Source organism: Dermacentor albipictus, chromosome 1, assembly GCF_038994185.2.
Source record: "Dermacentor albipictus isolate Rhodes 1998 colony chromosome 1, USDA_Dalb.pri_finalv2, whole genome shotgun sequence".
Lineage (NCBI taxonomy): Eukaryota > Metazoa > Arthropoda > Arachnida > Ixodida > Ixodidae > Dermacentor > Dermacentor albipictus.
This window is the reverse complement of record NC_091821.1, coordinates 297,069,558-297,083,815: the sequence shown is the minus strand read 5'-3', so window position 1 is coordinate 297,083,815 and position 14,258 is coordinate 297,069,558. Positions and strand designations below refer to the sequence as shown.

Here is a 14,258-nt window from a genome sequence, read left to right as displayed (position 1 = left end):
GGCGCAGCTGGTTGAGATAATCCCTAGTGGCAGGATCAAACAGAGCATATTCGTCCTCAATGTGTACAGCCCTCCGACAGATCAGAGGCAGAGTTTTCGCGGACTCCTAGGCAGGGCAGTCGCCATAGCGGGTGACAGCCCTCTGATAGTGGCAGGGGACTTCAATGCCCCGCACATGGCCTGGGGTTATAATAGACAAACGGCGAAGGGAGTGAACTTAGTGAGCACGGCAGAAGACTGCGCATTGACCCTAGTGGCGGACCCCCGCTTTCCCACGAGGATAGGCACCTCGGTCTCGAGGGACACGATGCCAGATCTGGCTTTTGTTAGAAACACTGACGCAGCCTGGACTAACTTGCAAGAAAATTTAGGGAGCGACCATCACATTGTGGCGTTATCAATCAGGATCAGAGCGGCCCCGCTTAGGATATTTAAGTACGTTGATTGGGATCTCTTCCGAAAGATACGGGACGAAGGTGAGTCGGAGTACGGTGCACTGGAGGATCTACTCGCGCAGGTCAAGATAGACGTTGAAAGGGCCACCAAGGAAATATCCACGGACCTTAAGACCCCCAGGATGGACGCGCGCCTGGCGCATCTCCTGGAGGCCAAGAGGTCTGTGCTGGAGAGGTGGAAAACGCAAAGGCTAAATCGCAGGCTGAGAAAGAAGATCGCGGAGCTTAATCGCAGCATAGAGGCACACTGTCTGGAGCTCAACAGGCAACAATGGAACGAAGCCTGCTCTGCAGCAGACGGGCGAATGCGCACGGGGGGAAAATGGAACCTTCTTAAGCACCTGCTCGATGATAAACAGACCAAGGGTAATCAGAGACTCTCCGTAGATAGACTTGTGCATAAGCAAAAACAGGAAGGTCATTCCGATACGTCCCTTCTCCGAGACCTGGCAAGAAAGTATCTTCCGGTAGGAAAGGATGAACTACAGGAATGCCCTCAATACGTGGGGGAGGACGCCCCAAAGCTCGATGATCCGTTTTCTGAGGCAGATATCAGGGAGGTGCTCTACAATCTCAATGGTAGGTCGGCCCCTGGGCCGGATGGCTTAACCAACCGGGTTTTGAGGAACCTGGACGACCGGTCCATTAGCACCATTACAAAGGAAATCAACAAGGTATGGGAGGAAGGTAGTGTTCCGGACTCGTGGAAGCAGGCGACGGTGGTACTGATTCCTAAGCCTGGAAAGCCCCCAAGCCTGGACAACCTCCGGCCCATTTCGCTAACGTCATGTTTAGGTAAGGTTGCCGAACACGTTATACATAGCAGGATTTCAAAACACATAGAGCGGGAGGGGTTGTTCTCGTACAATATGGTAGGGTTTAGACCATCTCTTTCCACGCAGGACGTCATGCTACTACTAAAAAGACAGGTTATTGACAACAGGACTAGAGACGTCAGGGGCATTCTTACACTAGACTTGTCCAAAGCCTTCGACACCGTGTCGCACGACTTCATCTTAAATGAGATTTCGGCATTGAACTTGGGAGGTAGATTTTTCGCGTTTGTGGAGTCCTTCCTGAGGGGCAGGACAGCGGTCGTCAATGTGGGGCAGAACAAATCAGAACCATTCCCGCTAGGAAACAGAGGCACGCCACAAGGGGCGGTGATCTCCCCCCTCCTATTTAACATTGCAATGCACGGACTCTCGAAGCGGCTGGCCGCCGTGCCAAACGTGGGACACGCGCTGTACGCCGATGACATTACGATCTGGTGTCCGGGAGGCTCGGAGGCGGCCATGGAACAGGCACTCCAGGAGGCCTTGGACGTGACCCAGTCCTTCCTGGAGGGCACGGGTCTCCAACTCTCCCCGTCCAAGTCAGAGCTTATGTTATACAGACCGGCAAGGCAAGGGGTTCGGGGGCTCGTGCCGCTCGAGCAAATCCCCATAGATGTATACACGCGGGACGGCCAGAAGATCCCCAGCGTGAATTCGATTAGAGTTCTAGGATTGTTGCTCGATGCCAGGGGCTGTAATGCCAAAACCATTGCGCACCTGACCGCCAAAACCGAGAATATTCTCAGATTAATCATGAGAGTCTCCAATAAGAAGGGGGGCCTAGGCGAGGACAACCTACTTAGGGTGCATCACGCTTTTCTTATGAGCCACATCAACTATGTGGTCTCGGCCCTGCAGTGGACAAAGACTGAAAGGGACAAGCTTGACACGTTGATGCGGAAAAGCGTCAAGAAGGTACTGGGTATTCCGATCATGGTGAGCACGGACAGGCTAATGCAGCTCGGCATTCATAACACGACCCTCGAACTCACAGAGGCGCAACGAGCGGCGCAGATCACGAGGCTTTCGGGCTCCAGCGCCGGTAGGCGCCTCTTGGAGGCTGCGGGCTTGCAGCCACGTTTCAATCACAGCGAGGTGGTTCAGCTGGACGAGAACTCCAGAGGGACCTACGTCGTCAGTCCCTTCCCTAGAAACGTTCATCCGCAACATAATGCAGGCAGGCGAGCAGCTCGTGCCAGGGCGATATTGAAGAAAACGGTCGGCATGGAAGCCTTCGTGGACGCAGCTCAATATGGGCGCTCCGGTAAATTCACGGTCACGGCGGTCAGGGAAAAGGGCGAGCTCCTATCTGCGGCCTCGGTAGGCGCTGTGACGGCCGACGTGGCAGAACAGGTGGCGGTGGCGCTCGCGATGCAGGATTCAAAAAGGCCGTATATCTACACTGACTCACGCGCGGCCGTCAGGGCTTTCGCTTCGGGAATGGTTGCGAGACAGGTGGAGGTGATTCTGAAAAAGAAGTCCGGTACTAATTGTGACCCCGTGCATTATATTACATGGTTCCCAGCTCACATGGGCGACAACGTGCTGCCGGGCCGTCCGAACCCCAATGAAATTGCTCACCGCCGTACGCGAGAATTAACGCGCCGTGACGGCGATGGGGCTACATTGGATCCGGAGGAGCTCGGCCACAGCGACCCGTTATTAACATTTCACGAGATTGTCTCCCATTATAAAGAGGAACGCAGGCACTTCCCGCCTCCACATCCAAATCTATGCAGATCACAATCGATCACGCTTAGGATGCTTCAGACGAGGTCATATCCCTCGCGAAGTTTCTTAAGCAGGATTTATCCAGAAATTGACCCACAGTGCCCGGATTGTGGGGAGGTTAGCACTCTACCTCATATACTCTGGCAGTGTCCTGCGTTACGGGATACGTCCCTCACCAGCGAACGGGACTGGGACGAGGCCATATCTAGTACGCAACTCAAGTTCCAGTCCATGGCCGTCCAGAGGGCCCGTGAAAGAGCGGAGAGGCTTGGCCTCCCAATTCCGACATGGGAGCAGCCAGCGGCGAGCCGGGGGCCCCAACGGGTCTCCACCAGCTAGTCCCTCAGGACCTCATTAAAGTTCATTGTCTGTCTGTCTGTCTGCGAAAAAGCTTAGCATGTTGACATGTTCACACTACAGCCACCGGCCTCGCTCAAGAAAGCACGCCGCCAACGCTAGCGAACAAAATCCACGCTAGCCCTACGCTTCAGTTCAAACAAAGGTCTCGAACGAAGCAAAACTGTTAAAACTATCGTCCGATGCCCCAAGAGCCCCACATTGGGCGCCGAATGTGGGGGTTGCACTCTGCGTGCGGCTAGGGCTGAAGGAGAGCTCCGGATCTAGCCCCACGCAGTCGCTTTGTGTTACTCCCCAACCCGTAGCGCGGGAATCGCGGCTACGTCGGGTTCGAACGAATAAGGCAACCAGCGGCGTCAACTGTAGGAACGTTTATTGCTACCGGCAATAAAGAACACTGGCTGAGGGATGTCCTCTCTGTAATAGTAATAAATAGGCTGGCCTCGTTGCTCGGTATAGTCAGATAACGTGATCACTCACGGGTTGTGGCAGGTACTCCAGTCCAGCAGGTTAGGGGTCCGGCCTCAGAGAGAGAGGGTCTCCCTCGGTCGCACTGTTTTGTACCTTTTTACCTGGGCGAGGGGAATGTCCTCCTCGCCCGTCAGCTACCTGCCCGCGAGTCGGGGAGGAAGGAGCGTGCGCGCGTCGCGAGAGCGAGGGAGAATCGGTAGAGGGCATAGTGCGCCTCTCCCCTGTCTATGCCGGCTCTCGACGAGACGGCGCGTGGGAAGATAGGCGCGTGTGCTCCCCACAGTTGTTATTGACTCGCAACAGGCCTGCCGTAACTTTACCAATGGACGAACACCACTGCTGGCGGCTCAGATTCTAGGCCCGAGGCTGCAAGAATCCCATCAAATCACGTGGACGCCAGGCCACGCGGGACTGGAGGGGAACGAAAGGGCAAACGCCTTAGCTCGAGCACTAACCAACTAAGCGGGGCAAAACCAATTGTCTCATCAATCCCCACCCTTTACCTTAGTGCCCCTGCCATCCAATTACTGCGGCCGACTCGAGATCAAGCGACTCAACCGCTGGATTTATCCTCCCCCTCACAGAAAGCTCAGCACTGAAGAGGCAGTAGCTCTCAGACTTAAGACCAACACTTTCCCAAGCCTACACAGATACAGCAAAATGTACCCACATACATATCGCAGCATCTGCCCCTGGTGCTGCGACACACGCCCTACGCTCTTTCACATCTCTTGAGGGTGCGGGAGCAAACCTCAACACTTAAAGACGCCTAGCACGTAAGTTGAGCGGTGGGAAGTACAGCTGACCGGCGATATCCTGGCGGGACAAGAAGCTTTCGTCCAGCAAGTACGTTGAGCAGCCATGGCCAGTAGAGTCCTGGAATGAGGTCACCACCCACTCTACCTCAAGAGCAATGACCTCGATGGTCCAAATAAATGTTTTCTCTCTCTCTCTCTCTCTTACTGTGACTGCTCAGCATCGGGCGAGCCGTTGACACCCCACTGAAAAAAGTTATGTTGGCTCACCCGCAGCGCTTGTTCGAACAGCCAAACGGAGGCTCTTGCGCCTTCGTCGTGCAAGATGGCACAAGTGCGAGTTGTCTCGCTGTCTCGCGGTAAAGCTTGAAATCATAAATTGGGTCGAACGCGGTGAGAAGTCGGATGTCCCCGCAGTGTGCAAGATTCCGAGAAGCACTCTCAGCATGATCTTGAAGAATAAGGGGGAGATTAGGGCTAAAGCGCACAAACTCGCGACCCCGTGCCCGTGGCACCCAACATGTACACACGGCTGTGTACAAGTGGTTCATCCGAAATTGTTTCAGACCTGCTGGCTTCCGCATGCCCATTGATGACTGTAAATTCTGATGATCGCGATGAAGCCGTTGCCAGTGTCGCCGAAGTTTGGAGCGAGCTGTCAGTATTTCCGGAAGCCATCGACAAATTAACAGTTGACGAGTTTGTGAGCGCAGATGATGTGGTCGCAACCACGGGAGAGCCCAAAGACGAAGACTACATTGCCGACATCGTACCGAGCACAAGTGAAAGTGGGCACAATGAGGAAAGCAACAATGGTCTTTTGCCCGCATCCTCCGAGGTGATTGGTGCACTCGCACTAGTCCAGTGCTTCTGCGTGAATGCGGAAGGTTGCGGCCTCAGCTGCTCCAACTCTTTAGACAATTTGGCGAAATGCGTGCGTCGCAGGTAGTGAAATTGCCCAAGCAGAAGGAAATACAGGACTATTTTATGCAAAGCTAAGCTAGTTTCATCAATAAAGTGACTTTATAAATGCTGTGCTTTTATGACATCCAATTTTTTGAAGGCTTATATCGAATTATGCCCTATATTGAACTAATAGGCATTTTTTTGCAAGTTCGATATAACCGAGTTCGACTGTACTCCCATCTGGCTTAAAAGAGCAAAGAGCTACCCCTAGCATTATCGTAGGTATTTTTGGGGGCAATTTCCTGCTTGAAAGTTCTGTATGTTCCAAGTGCTGATTTCGTTTGCATTCCTATTTTCCACGGACCCCTCTCTGTTTCTTTAACCTTTTTCTCAATTGATGTTTCTTGGTTTGACCCCCCCCCCCCCCCAACCCCCTATGCTGTCCAAATATTTACTTGACAATTTTCTGGTTCACTCCCACCCTTTTGTGTCAACATTGCTCATGTACTAAATGAAAACTGTCCTAGCCCACTTCTTTCCCGCCATTTCTTTTTATCACTCCTGGTATCCTATCTTCCTGATAGTTTCCCCTTGCCCTCGAATTACGTCCATTACGTGCCGCCCTGTACCCCCTGATTTGGTGTATTTTCGTGTGCTCCCAAAACAAGTCTACCTACCCCACGTTGCTTAATGTCCAACCGTGCTTGAACCTCTGATCTCATGCACAAGATTTCATTGGCGAAAGTCAGAGTTAAGAACCATCACCCCTTTCCAAATCCCTCTCACCACTTTGTACCTATTGTAATTCCACAGTGCCCTATTGGTGATGCGGCTGTGCCGCAAGACGCGTCTTCTTCTTCACAATCCTTTCCGGACAAAAAGAGCCATCCTGGCGCCTTAAGAATCGGGAGGCAGAGGGTCGTGGTAGGGCTTGAGACGTGGACAATTTCACGTCCACGCCGGCGCAAGTCTTTAAGTGGTGACAGTGGCTCAATGAGAAAATTCAGCGGGGATGTTTGCTCCAAGACTCGCTCAGGCCCTTCGAATTTTGGGACGAGTTTCGAGGAAAGCCCCGGCGTTTGGACAGGGACAGACAACCACACAAGAACGCCTGGAGTGTAGGTGGTGTTTGGAAACGTGCCGGTGCGGTTTTCCTTCTGGCGCTGCTGTTGCTCTGCCGTAAAGGAGCGTGCTAGCTGGCGGCATTCTTCGGCTTGTTAGGCGATGTCGAACACAGGTAGACACTCGGAGGCGTCAGGACGGTATGGAAGGAGCGTGTTGATGGTATGCGTTGGCTCGCGGCCATGCAGGAGGAAGAAAGGTGAAAATCCCGTAGTGGCTTCTATCGCGGTATTGTACACGAACGTGATAAATGAAAGGATGCGGTCCCAGTTACCATGATCAGATGCCACGTACATCAAGAGCATGTCACCAAGTGTGCGGTTAAATCGCTCTGTGAGCTCGTTAGTCTGGGGATGGTATAATATGGCATGAATAATATATGGCATTCTGAAAGCAAAATTTCAACAACTTCGGAGAGGAAGACCGGCCTCGATCGCTGAGGAGTTCTCGAGGTGCGCCGTGTCGAAGCACGAAGCAATGCAGGACGAAAGAGGCTACGTCCCTCGCTGTAGCACTTGGTAAACCAGCAGTTTCGGTGTAACGTGTCAAATGGTCAACAGCAACTACGATCCACCGATTACCATCTGGGGTCAGAAGAAGCGGGCTGTATAGGTCGATGCCGACACAATCGAAGTGTGTGGCAGGGCACGGGAGTGGCTGCAAGGCACCAGACGGGCATAAAGGAGGTGATTTGCGGCGTTGACAGTCAAGACAGCCCCGAACAAACTTTTTTACAAAATTGTGCATGCCATGCCAGTAGTAACAGTGGCGAATTCGTTCGTACGTCTTGAAGACTCCGGCATGGCCACACTGTGGATCATTGTGGAAAGAGGCACATATTTGTGACCTTAAGCTACGGGGAATCACCAGACGCCACCGACGACCTTCAGGAGTGTGATTGCATTGGTGGAGCAGCTGGTCACGAATGGCGAAATGAACTGCTTGGCGTTGGAGGGTTCGGGATACAGGGATGGTTGATGATCCAGATAGATAGTCTAAAAGAGAAGCGATCCACGGGTCACGACATTGTGCGGTGGCAAAGGAGTCTTATGTCGAGAAATGACACGGAGTGTGTGGAAGTTGTTCCACAGGCCGAGTCTGGAGGTAAAGGTGAACGAGACATAACATCTGCGTTTGAGTGCGTGCATCCGCTGCGGTAGACGACGCGAATATCGTACTCCTGGATGTGCAGTGCCCAACGGGCTTGGCGGCCAGTGGGACCTTTCAAGTTTGCGAGCCAACAAAGCGCGTGGTGCTTTGTAACCAAGTCGAATGGGTGCCTGTACAAGTATGGTCTGAAGTTTCCAATTGCCCATACTAAGGCCAAGCACTCTTTTTGGCCTCAGGCTTCGTCAGCGTGTGACTCGCATAGGCGACTACGTATTCCAGGTAGCCGGGCTTTCATTGGGCGAGGACGGCACCGAGACCGACCCCGGTGGCATCTGTATGTACCTCAATTGTAGCTGACGGGTCGAAATGGTGAAGAATAGGTTGGGAGGTGAGAAGACGCAGCGTAGCAAAGGCGGAGTCACATGCAGGGGACCAGGAGAAGAGGGCGGCGTCCCCGCGTAGATGCTGAGTCAATGACACCATGATAGATGCGAAATTCCGAACAAAGCACCAGAAATATGAACGTAGGCCCACAAAGCTTCGAAGTTCTGTGATGGTCTGAGGCTTCGGAAACTCAGCGACTGCTCGAAGTTTTGCAGGATTGGGTAGAACGCCATGCTTGGACACAACGCGGCCTAAAATGGTGAGCTCTCGCGCGGCGAAGCAGCGCTTGTTGAGGTTGACTTGGAGGCCAGCATTCGTTAGACAGGTCAAAACATGTCTGAGGCAGAGCAGGTGGGTCGGAAAATCAGGCAAGAAAACCACGACATCGTCGAGGTAACACAGACATACAGACCACTCGTGGCTACGCAGCGTGTTGTCCATGAGTTGTTCAAAGGTGGCAGATGCGTTAAAAAGCCCGGAAGGCACCACGTTAAATTCATATAAGCCGTCAGGCGTAATGAATGTGGTTTTCTGGTGATTGGCCGCAGCCATCGGGACCTGCCAGTACCCTGAACGCAAGTCAAGGGACGAGAAGAATTCTGCTCCCTGAAGACTGTCAAGGGTGTCGTTGCACAGCAAATGATAGATGTCTTTGTGTGTTACCTTATTTAACCGACAGCAGTCGACACAAAAGCGAATAGACCCGTCCTTCCTGAAAAGGAGAACGACAGGAGATGCCCAGAGACTGTGCGAAGGTCGAATAACGTCACGGCTCAGCATATCTTCGACTTGAGTCGTAATCACACGACGCTCTTCGGAAGAGATGCGGTACAGTCGTTGACGTAATGGCTGATGTGAACCGGTGTCAATGTAGTGCTGCACTTCCGACGTGCGGCCCAGGTGAGGTTGTGAAACGTCGAATGAACTTCTAAAGTGGTGCAGGAGATCAAGAAGGTCGGCGTGTTCGGCAGGTGTGAGGCTATCGGCGATGGCACTCGAGAAAGCATCCCTGGACGTCTCCTCAAGCACCGAAATCGAAGATGGTTAGCCGGAGCCGACATCAAAAGGGTCTCCGGGGACGTCAACCAAAGACGTGAAGAGTCGAGGAGTTCCACGAAGCCAAGGCATTCACCAACGAGCAATGTAATAGGTGCACAGACGGGATTGTAAAAGTATATATTGCTGCAGCTGCCGGCCATGTCAGGCGTTGCGATGGGTAGTGGGAGAGATTAACGGCTCATGAAGATGTCGGACGGTGTGTTGCATCAGTGATGGCATCGCAAGAGACGGGTATGCGGGCGATGGAGCCAGGTGGAATATCTGTGTCCTCACACACGGTAGGTTTAGAAGTGCTGTCACAATTTTCGGCCAAGGGTGCATCACAAGGGGAAAATTCAACTTCGGCGCACGCGTAGTCGATCACGGCTTTATGACGGAATATGAAGTCCCATCCAAGGATGACGTCATGCGAGCAGGTGGGAAGAACAATACACTCAACGATGTAAACAATACCGTGAATAAGCACACGTACCTCACATACACACGTACACTTCACACGTACACGAATCTACTTTGATCTCACAGGAATAAACAAGAACTTGTACATTTTCCCTCCCCACTTAATCTCTAAACGATGTGATCACGAGCTGAAAGTCCTTGAAATGCGCTGTCGTACTGATGTCTACCGTAATTCCCTTTTTCCGCATGTTTCCACACACTGGAATAGGCTTCCCAGAAGCATTGGTGAATGTAAAACGTGTTCAGAGTTTCTGTCTTTATTGTCACGCAGTCGTAGTATATTATGCCGTTTTCTTTATATCATTTGGCTGGCATTGCACTTCATGCGATAGTGTACCCTTTCCATTTCTGTCTTGCAAATTTGCACCCCATTTCACTGAAGACCGTTTTGCCGTCGAGATGACTCATCGATGTTACGTATTTTGTTACTTTTACCACCTGTGCTCTGCTTTATCAAGTTTTTGTCACATGTTCAGTTTTCTTCAATTTGTCCCCCCCCCCCCCCCTGCAACAATGCCCTTGTGGCGCTGCAGGTACTTGTATAAATAAAAAAAATACAGTACAGGCTGGGTGCGGAGTGACGTGCTGCACACTTGCCGTACGAAGCAACAGTCCAGAAAGCGGCGTGGTCACCTTGCACAGTGAACGGCACAGTTTGGCGGCTAGCAACTGCGACATTCAGTTTTCCTGGTCAGGTGGTGCGGGTCGCCGACGCATTGGGGAGAGCGAGCGTTGGCGAGGGGTTGGGGAGCGACGCGAAGGAAATTCTGGGAGGTCAGCACGAGTATACGGCTGGGGAGGAAAGAGTGGCTTATTGGCAAAAGGTCTGGCTGCCACACTGGAAGGGTCAAGAGGCGTTGACGAAGGCTTGAGGGCAACAGCGGCAATATCGGGCGACATGTCCGGGAGTGCAGCAAGAATAACAGATGGGACGATTGTCATGCGTCCTCCAAGGATTAGCTCTCGGTGCGGTCCAAGATGCAGCATGGGCTTCCGGTGGCACCGGTTGGGACTGGGTCACGATAGACGCCGGCGGAGGCCTGCGTACTGCCTGCGCATATGTAAGAGGCGCGGCCACAGGCAGGACTGGCTACGCATAGGTGAGAGGCATGGCGACAGGCTGCACTGCCAGCGCAGAGTCGAGATTCGCGGCTGCAGGCGGCTGATGGTGTGCGGAAGGGACAACTTGAGCGACCTCTTTGGAAATGAGCGTGCGGAGCGCGTTTGGAAGACAGGAGGTGGGCTCCTGAGTGAAGGGGACTAAAGAAAGTTGGCGGGCAACTTCCTCACGCACGAAGTCCTTGACCCGCTGAAACAATGAGGATGGGTCGTACATGCTGTCAAGGCTCGCCAAGGAGTCGTCGCTTCCCAGAGCATGCCGAGTCAAAGCGCATTGCTTCCTTAACTCATCATAACTTTGGCAAAGGCTGACGACTTTGGACACAGTGCGTGGATTCCTGGCTAGGAGCATCTGGAATGCGCCGTCATCTATGCCTTTCAGTATATGGAGAATTCGCTCAGCTTCGGGCATTGTGGCATTGACTCGTTTACAAAGGTCCAAGACGTTGTCAATGTAGCTCGTGAACGTTTCTGCCGTATGCTGTGCTCGGGCGCGCAAGTGTTCAGCGCGCAGCTTGCAAAGAGCGGGTCGGCTGAACACTTCCGTAAAGGTTGTCTTTAAGACTGACCATGTGAGTACGTCACTTTCATGGTTGTGAAACCAGAGTTGGGCAACACCAGCCAGATAAATGATGACGTGGGTCAACTTCGCTGGATCATCCCACTTGTTGTGCGTGCTTACCTGTTCATATGACGCAAACCAGTCTTCTATGAATTCGTCGTCTGCACCGCTAAAGATCTTGGGGTCTTGTTGTCATGGAACGCCAGTGCAGGTGACAAACTGTGGCGTCGGCGCCCTTTGGGATGAGCTGTCGGTCATGGCAGGCGGTAGCATTCATGATCGCAGCTCCAGGGTTTCAAGTGACGGTGTTTGAGTCCCCACACTTCCACCAATTGAGAAGCTTATTGGCAGCTCCTAATGCAAAGGCACAGCGACCAGGAATGGCGAGACAGCCCAAAGCACTGTCCAAAAAGATGCGAGCAATCAACAGCGCGAGCCAAGCCGGGCGTTGATTATGCGGCTGTGCCGCGAGACACGTCTTCTTCACAGGTACTCCACCCCATTGTTTGTACACGTGCCAAAATATTTGAACTTATCCACTACCTCCAGCGTAACCTGCTGCATCCTATGCTCGCTGCCCTTATTATCATTAAAAATGATAATCAGTAGTACAGTTGCGACCACTAATTCGTAGGTCTGGCTCGCAAGGCGTGGCAAAGCACCTCCAATGGGAAAGGAAGCGACGTCCCAGGCATCTTGTTAGAGGAGGCGCTGCTTTATCATGGGCTTTTTCTTTATAGCCATTCAGCGCACGGATTAGCAGTGGTGCAAAAGCTAAAGAAGGGTGGCTATTTCAAACTAACGCCTTCCATCCACGTGCCAAGACGTGTATGGAGAGGCTTTATTTCAAGTGAGACCCAACAATTGTAAACGCAGAAAGCCAGCCACGCTTCATGGAAAAAGGCCCCTTTTTTTCTTTTATCGATAAAATGTAATACAAAACACCATTACGACTAAAATAGTGATCCAAGATGCGTGAAAATTTTCAAGATCTTGCATCAGTAACTGTAAAATCCAAAAATAACATTTTCAAAAAATTGATTATTCCTCTATTTCTTTCTGTCTCTTAAGACCGTGTCCCCCCTTAAGATTTTATGGGATGCTCACCTTGGTCATTTCGAGTGAAGCATTGTCCCATAAATTTATTTTTCAACACAACACATATGAGCTTGATTTAGATGCCGAGTTGACGCAGAGGACATGCCTCACATGCTGCCCTTTTTCCGGTGGCCCCCGTTAAACATGGCGAATTCGCCCAAACTGCCAATGGATGGCAGCAGTTTTTGCGTAAGGTCCATAGCAGCAGCTGAACATTCTGAAATCCTATCATTTGTGTTTTGCTTTTTGATGTTTCTTGTATTGCTCTACTTTGTTTCGCATGAGTTATATTGTAAGCGGTGAAAGACCATGCGCTCCTGCTGCTGAACAAAAAAAATGGGACTGCAGCTTCGTCAACAGCTTTTTTTCTGTAGCTCCTCTACATTTACACAAAGAATAGAAATAAAATATTTGATTTGTTTTGGGCTAAGTCAAGCAGTAGTGGGATTGTATTTCGTGGAAATTAGTTGCTGCTTGTGCTTTAGCTATATTACATGCTAACTTATGCCAAGTATGAAAAGTTTCTGATTTGTAATGTGTTAGCCCTAACATTGCTGGACACATTTTCTTCTTTTACAGGAGGCAAAGCATGTTGGAAGCAGATGCAGCATTGGCGTGAAAGCTCACCTGGTCCATGCTTCATGTCTTTTTTAGCGGCAGCCTTATTATTCATGTTTTTAAGCAAAGTTTTATTTACTTAGACAATGTGACTGTCAGTTTCTATGACTGTGCCCATTTGTTAATGGCAGTGATGGCTATCAGTGAATTACATCAGTTCTGAATTCTTGAATGAGACCACATTCAGATTTCACAAAGTCAACTCTGTCACAAGTGTGCTTTCCGGTCGATCAGGAAAGCCTGAACTCTATTTTTGGTGGCCTTTCAAGTTGAGCCTTGATGTGCATCTCAAGCACCAAGATTAGGTTGCAGGCAGAGTAGAACTCTCATCTAGTTTGCCACATGTTCCTTACTTTGTTTTTTCTGTTAATTGTTACTGCTAATGGTCTCTTATGTTGGTGCGCTCTGTTCCACTTTGGCATATTGCACAAGTTGTGGAAATGCACAAAGACACTTATCTGACCAGAAATCTGTTTTGTTTGATACGGTGAGTGATAAGCATTGCAGCGGCTGAAAGAAAGTGACAATTTTTGCACAGCCTCATGAATCTTTTAAATATGGCTGACATTGTTTATTTTAAAGCCGTGCTGAAGCAACGCCAAAGATTTCTTGAATTTACTTCATGATAGCACCTTTCAGTAGGGCTAAAGCTTGATTACTTATGAAAAGAGGCTGCAGATTTTTTATTGCATTTCCTCGTGCTATGGGTGGGATAACATATATTAAAGTGTATCAAGCTTTGTGAAGCCTGTGCTACCATGCACAAACTATTTAGAAATGGCAGCTGGGCCTAACAGTGTGATATGGGGACAGCAAGTCTAATATATAAGAGCCATATTTTTTCATGTTGCATAATTGAACATTCAGAAGAGCAATAAAAGGCTATGTATCTGCATGCACATCCTGTGTGCTGCTATAATTTATCTTTTTCCAAGGAAAGAACAGGAAGGTGCCTAGCCATTGTTGAGTATAATTAGTCGTAGCATGGTTACCAGCCAGGAAGTACACCCACCTGACTTAACAAAGCTGGATTTCCACAAGGTACAGGCTGTATGTTCAATGACACGCATCAGTTTGTAAGGTTTCTACAAGAGTGACATTTTCACTGAATGATCACATTCTGCATGAATTCCTTTTCATCATGTGGGATAAATTGTTATTTTAAGTGTTTTCGCCGACCTCCTGGCACACATGAGGCACACATAGAAACATAGTA

General features: G+C 50.7%; 1 protein-coding gene across 5 annotated transcripts in view; it reads left to right on the top strand.

Annotated features, from left to right (window-relative positions):
* The window catches only part of Rubicon (run domain Beclin-1-interacting and cysteine-rich domain-containing protein rubicon), a 461,889-nt gene extending 447,948 nt beyond the window's left edge, over window positions 1-13,941 (top strand). For all 5 annotated transcript variants that reach the window (XM_070531460.1, XM_070531458.1, XM_070531457.1 and 2 more), the window contains one exon: window positions 13,004-13,941. In XM_070531460.1, the coding sequence (XP_070387561.1) occupies window positions 13,004-13,043 (40 nt within the window). In that variant the 3' untranslated portion in view covers window positions 13,044-13,941. The remainder of the gene's footprint in view (window positions 1-13,003) is intronic.
* Window positions 13,942-14,258: the final 317 nt, after the last annotated feature.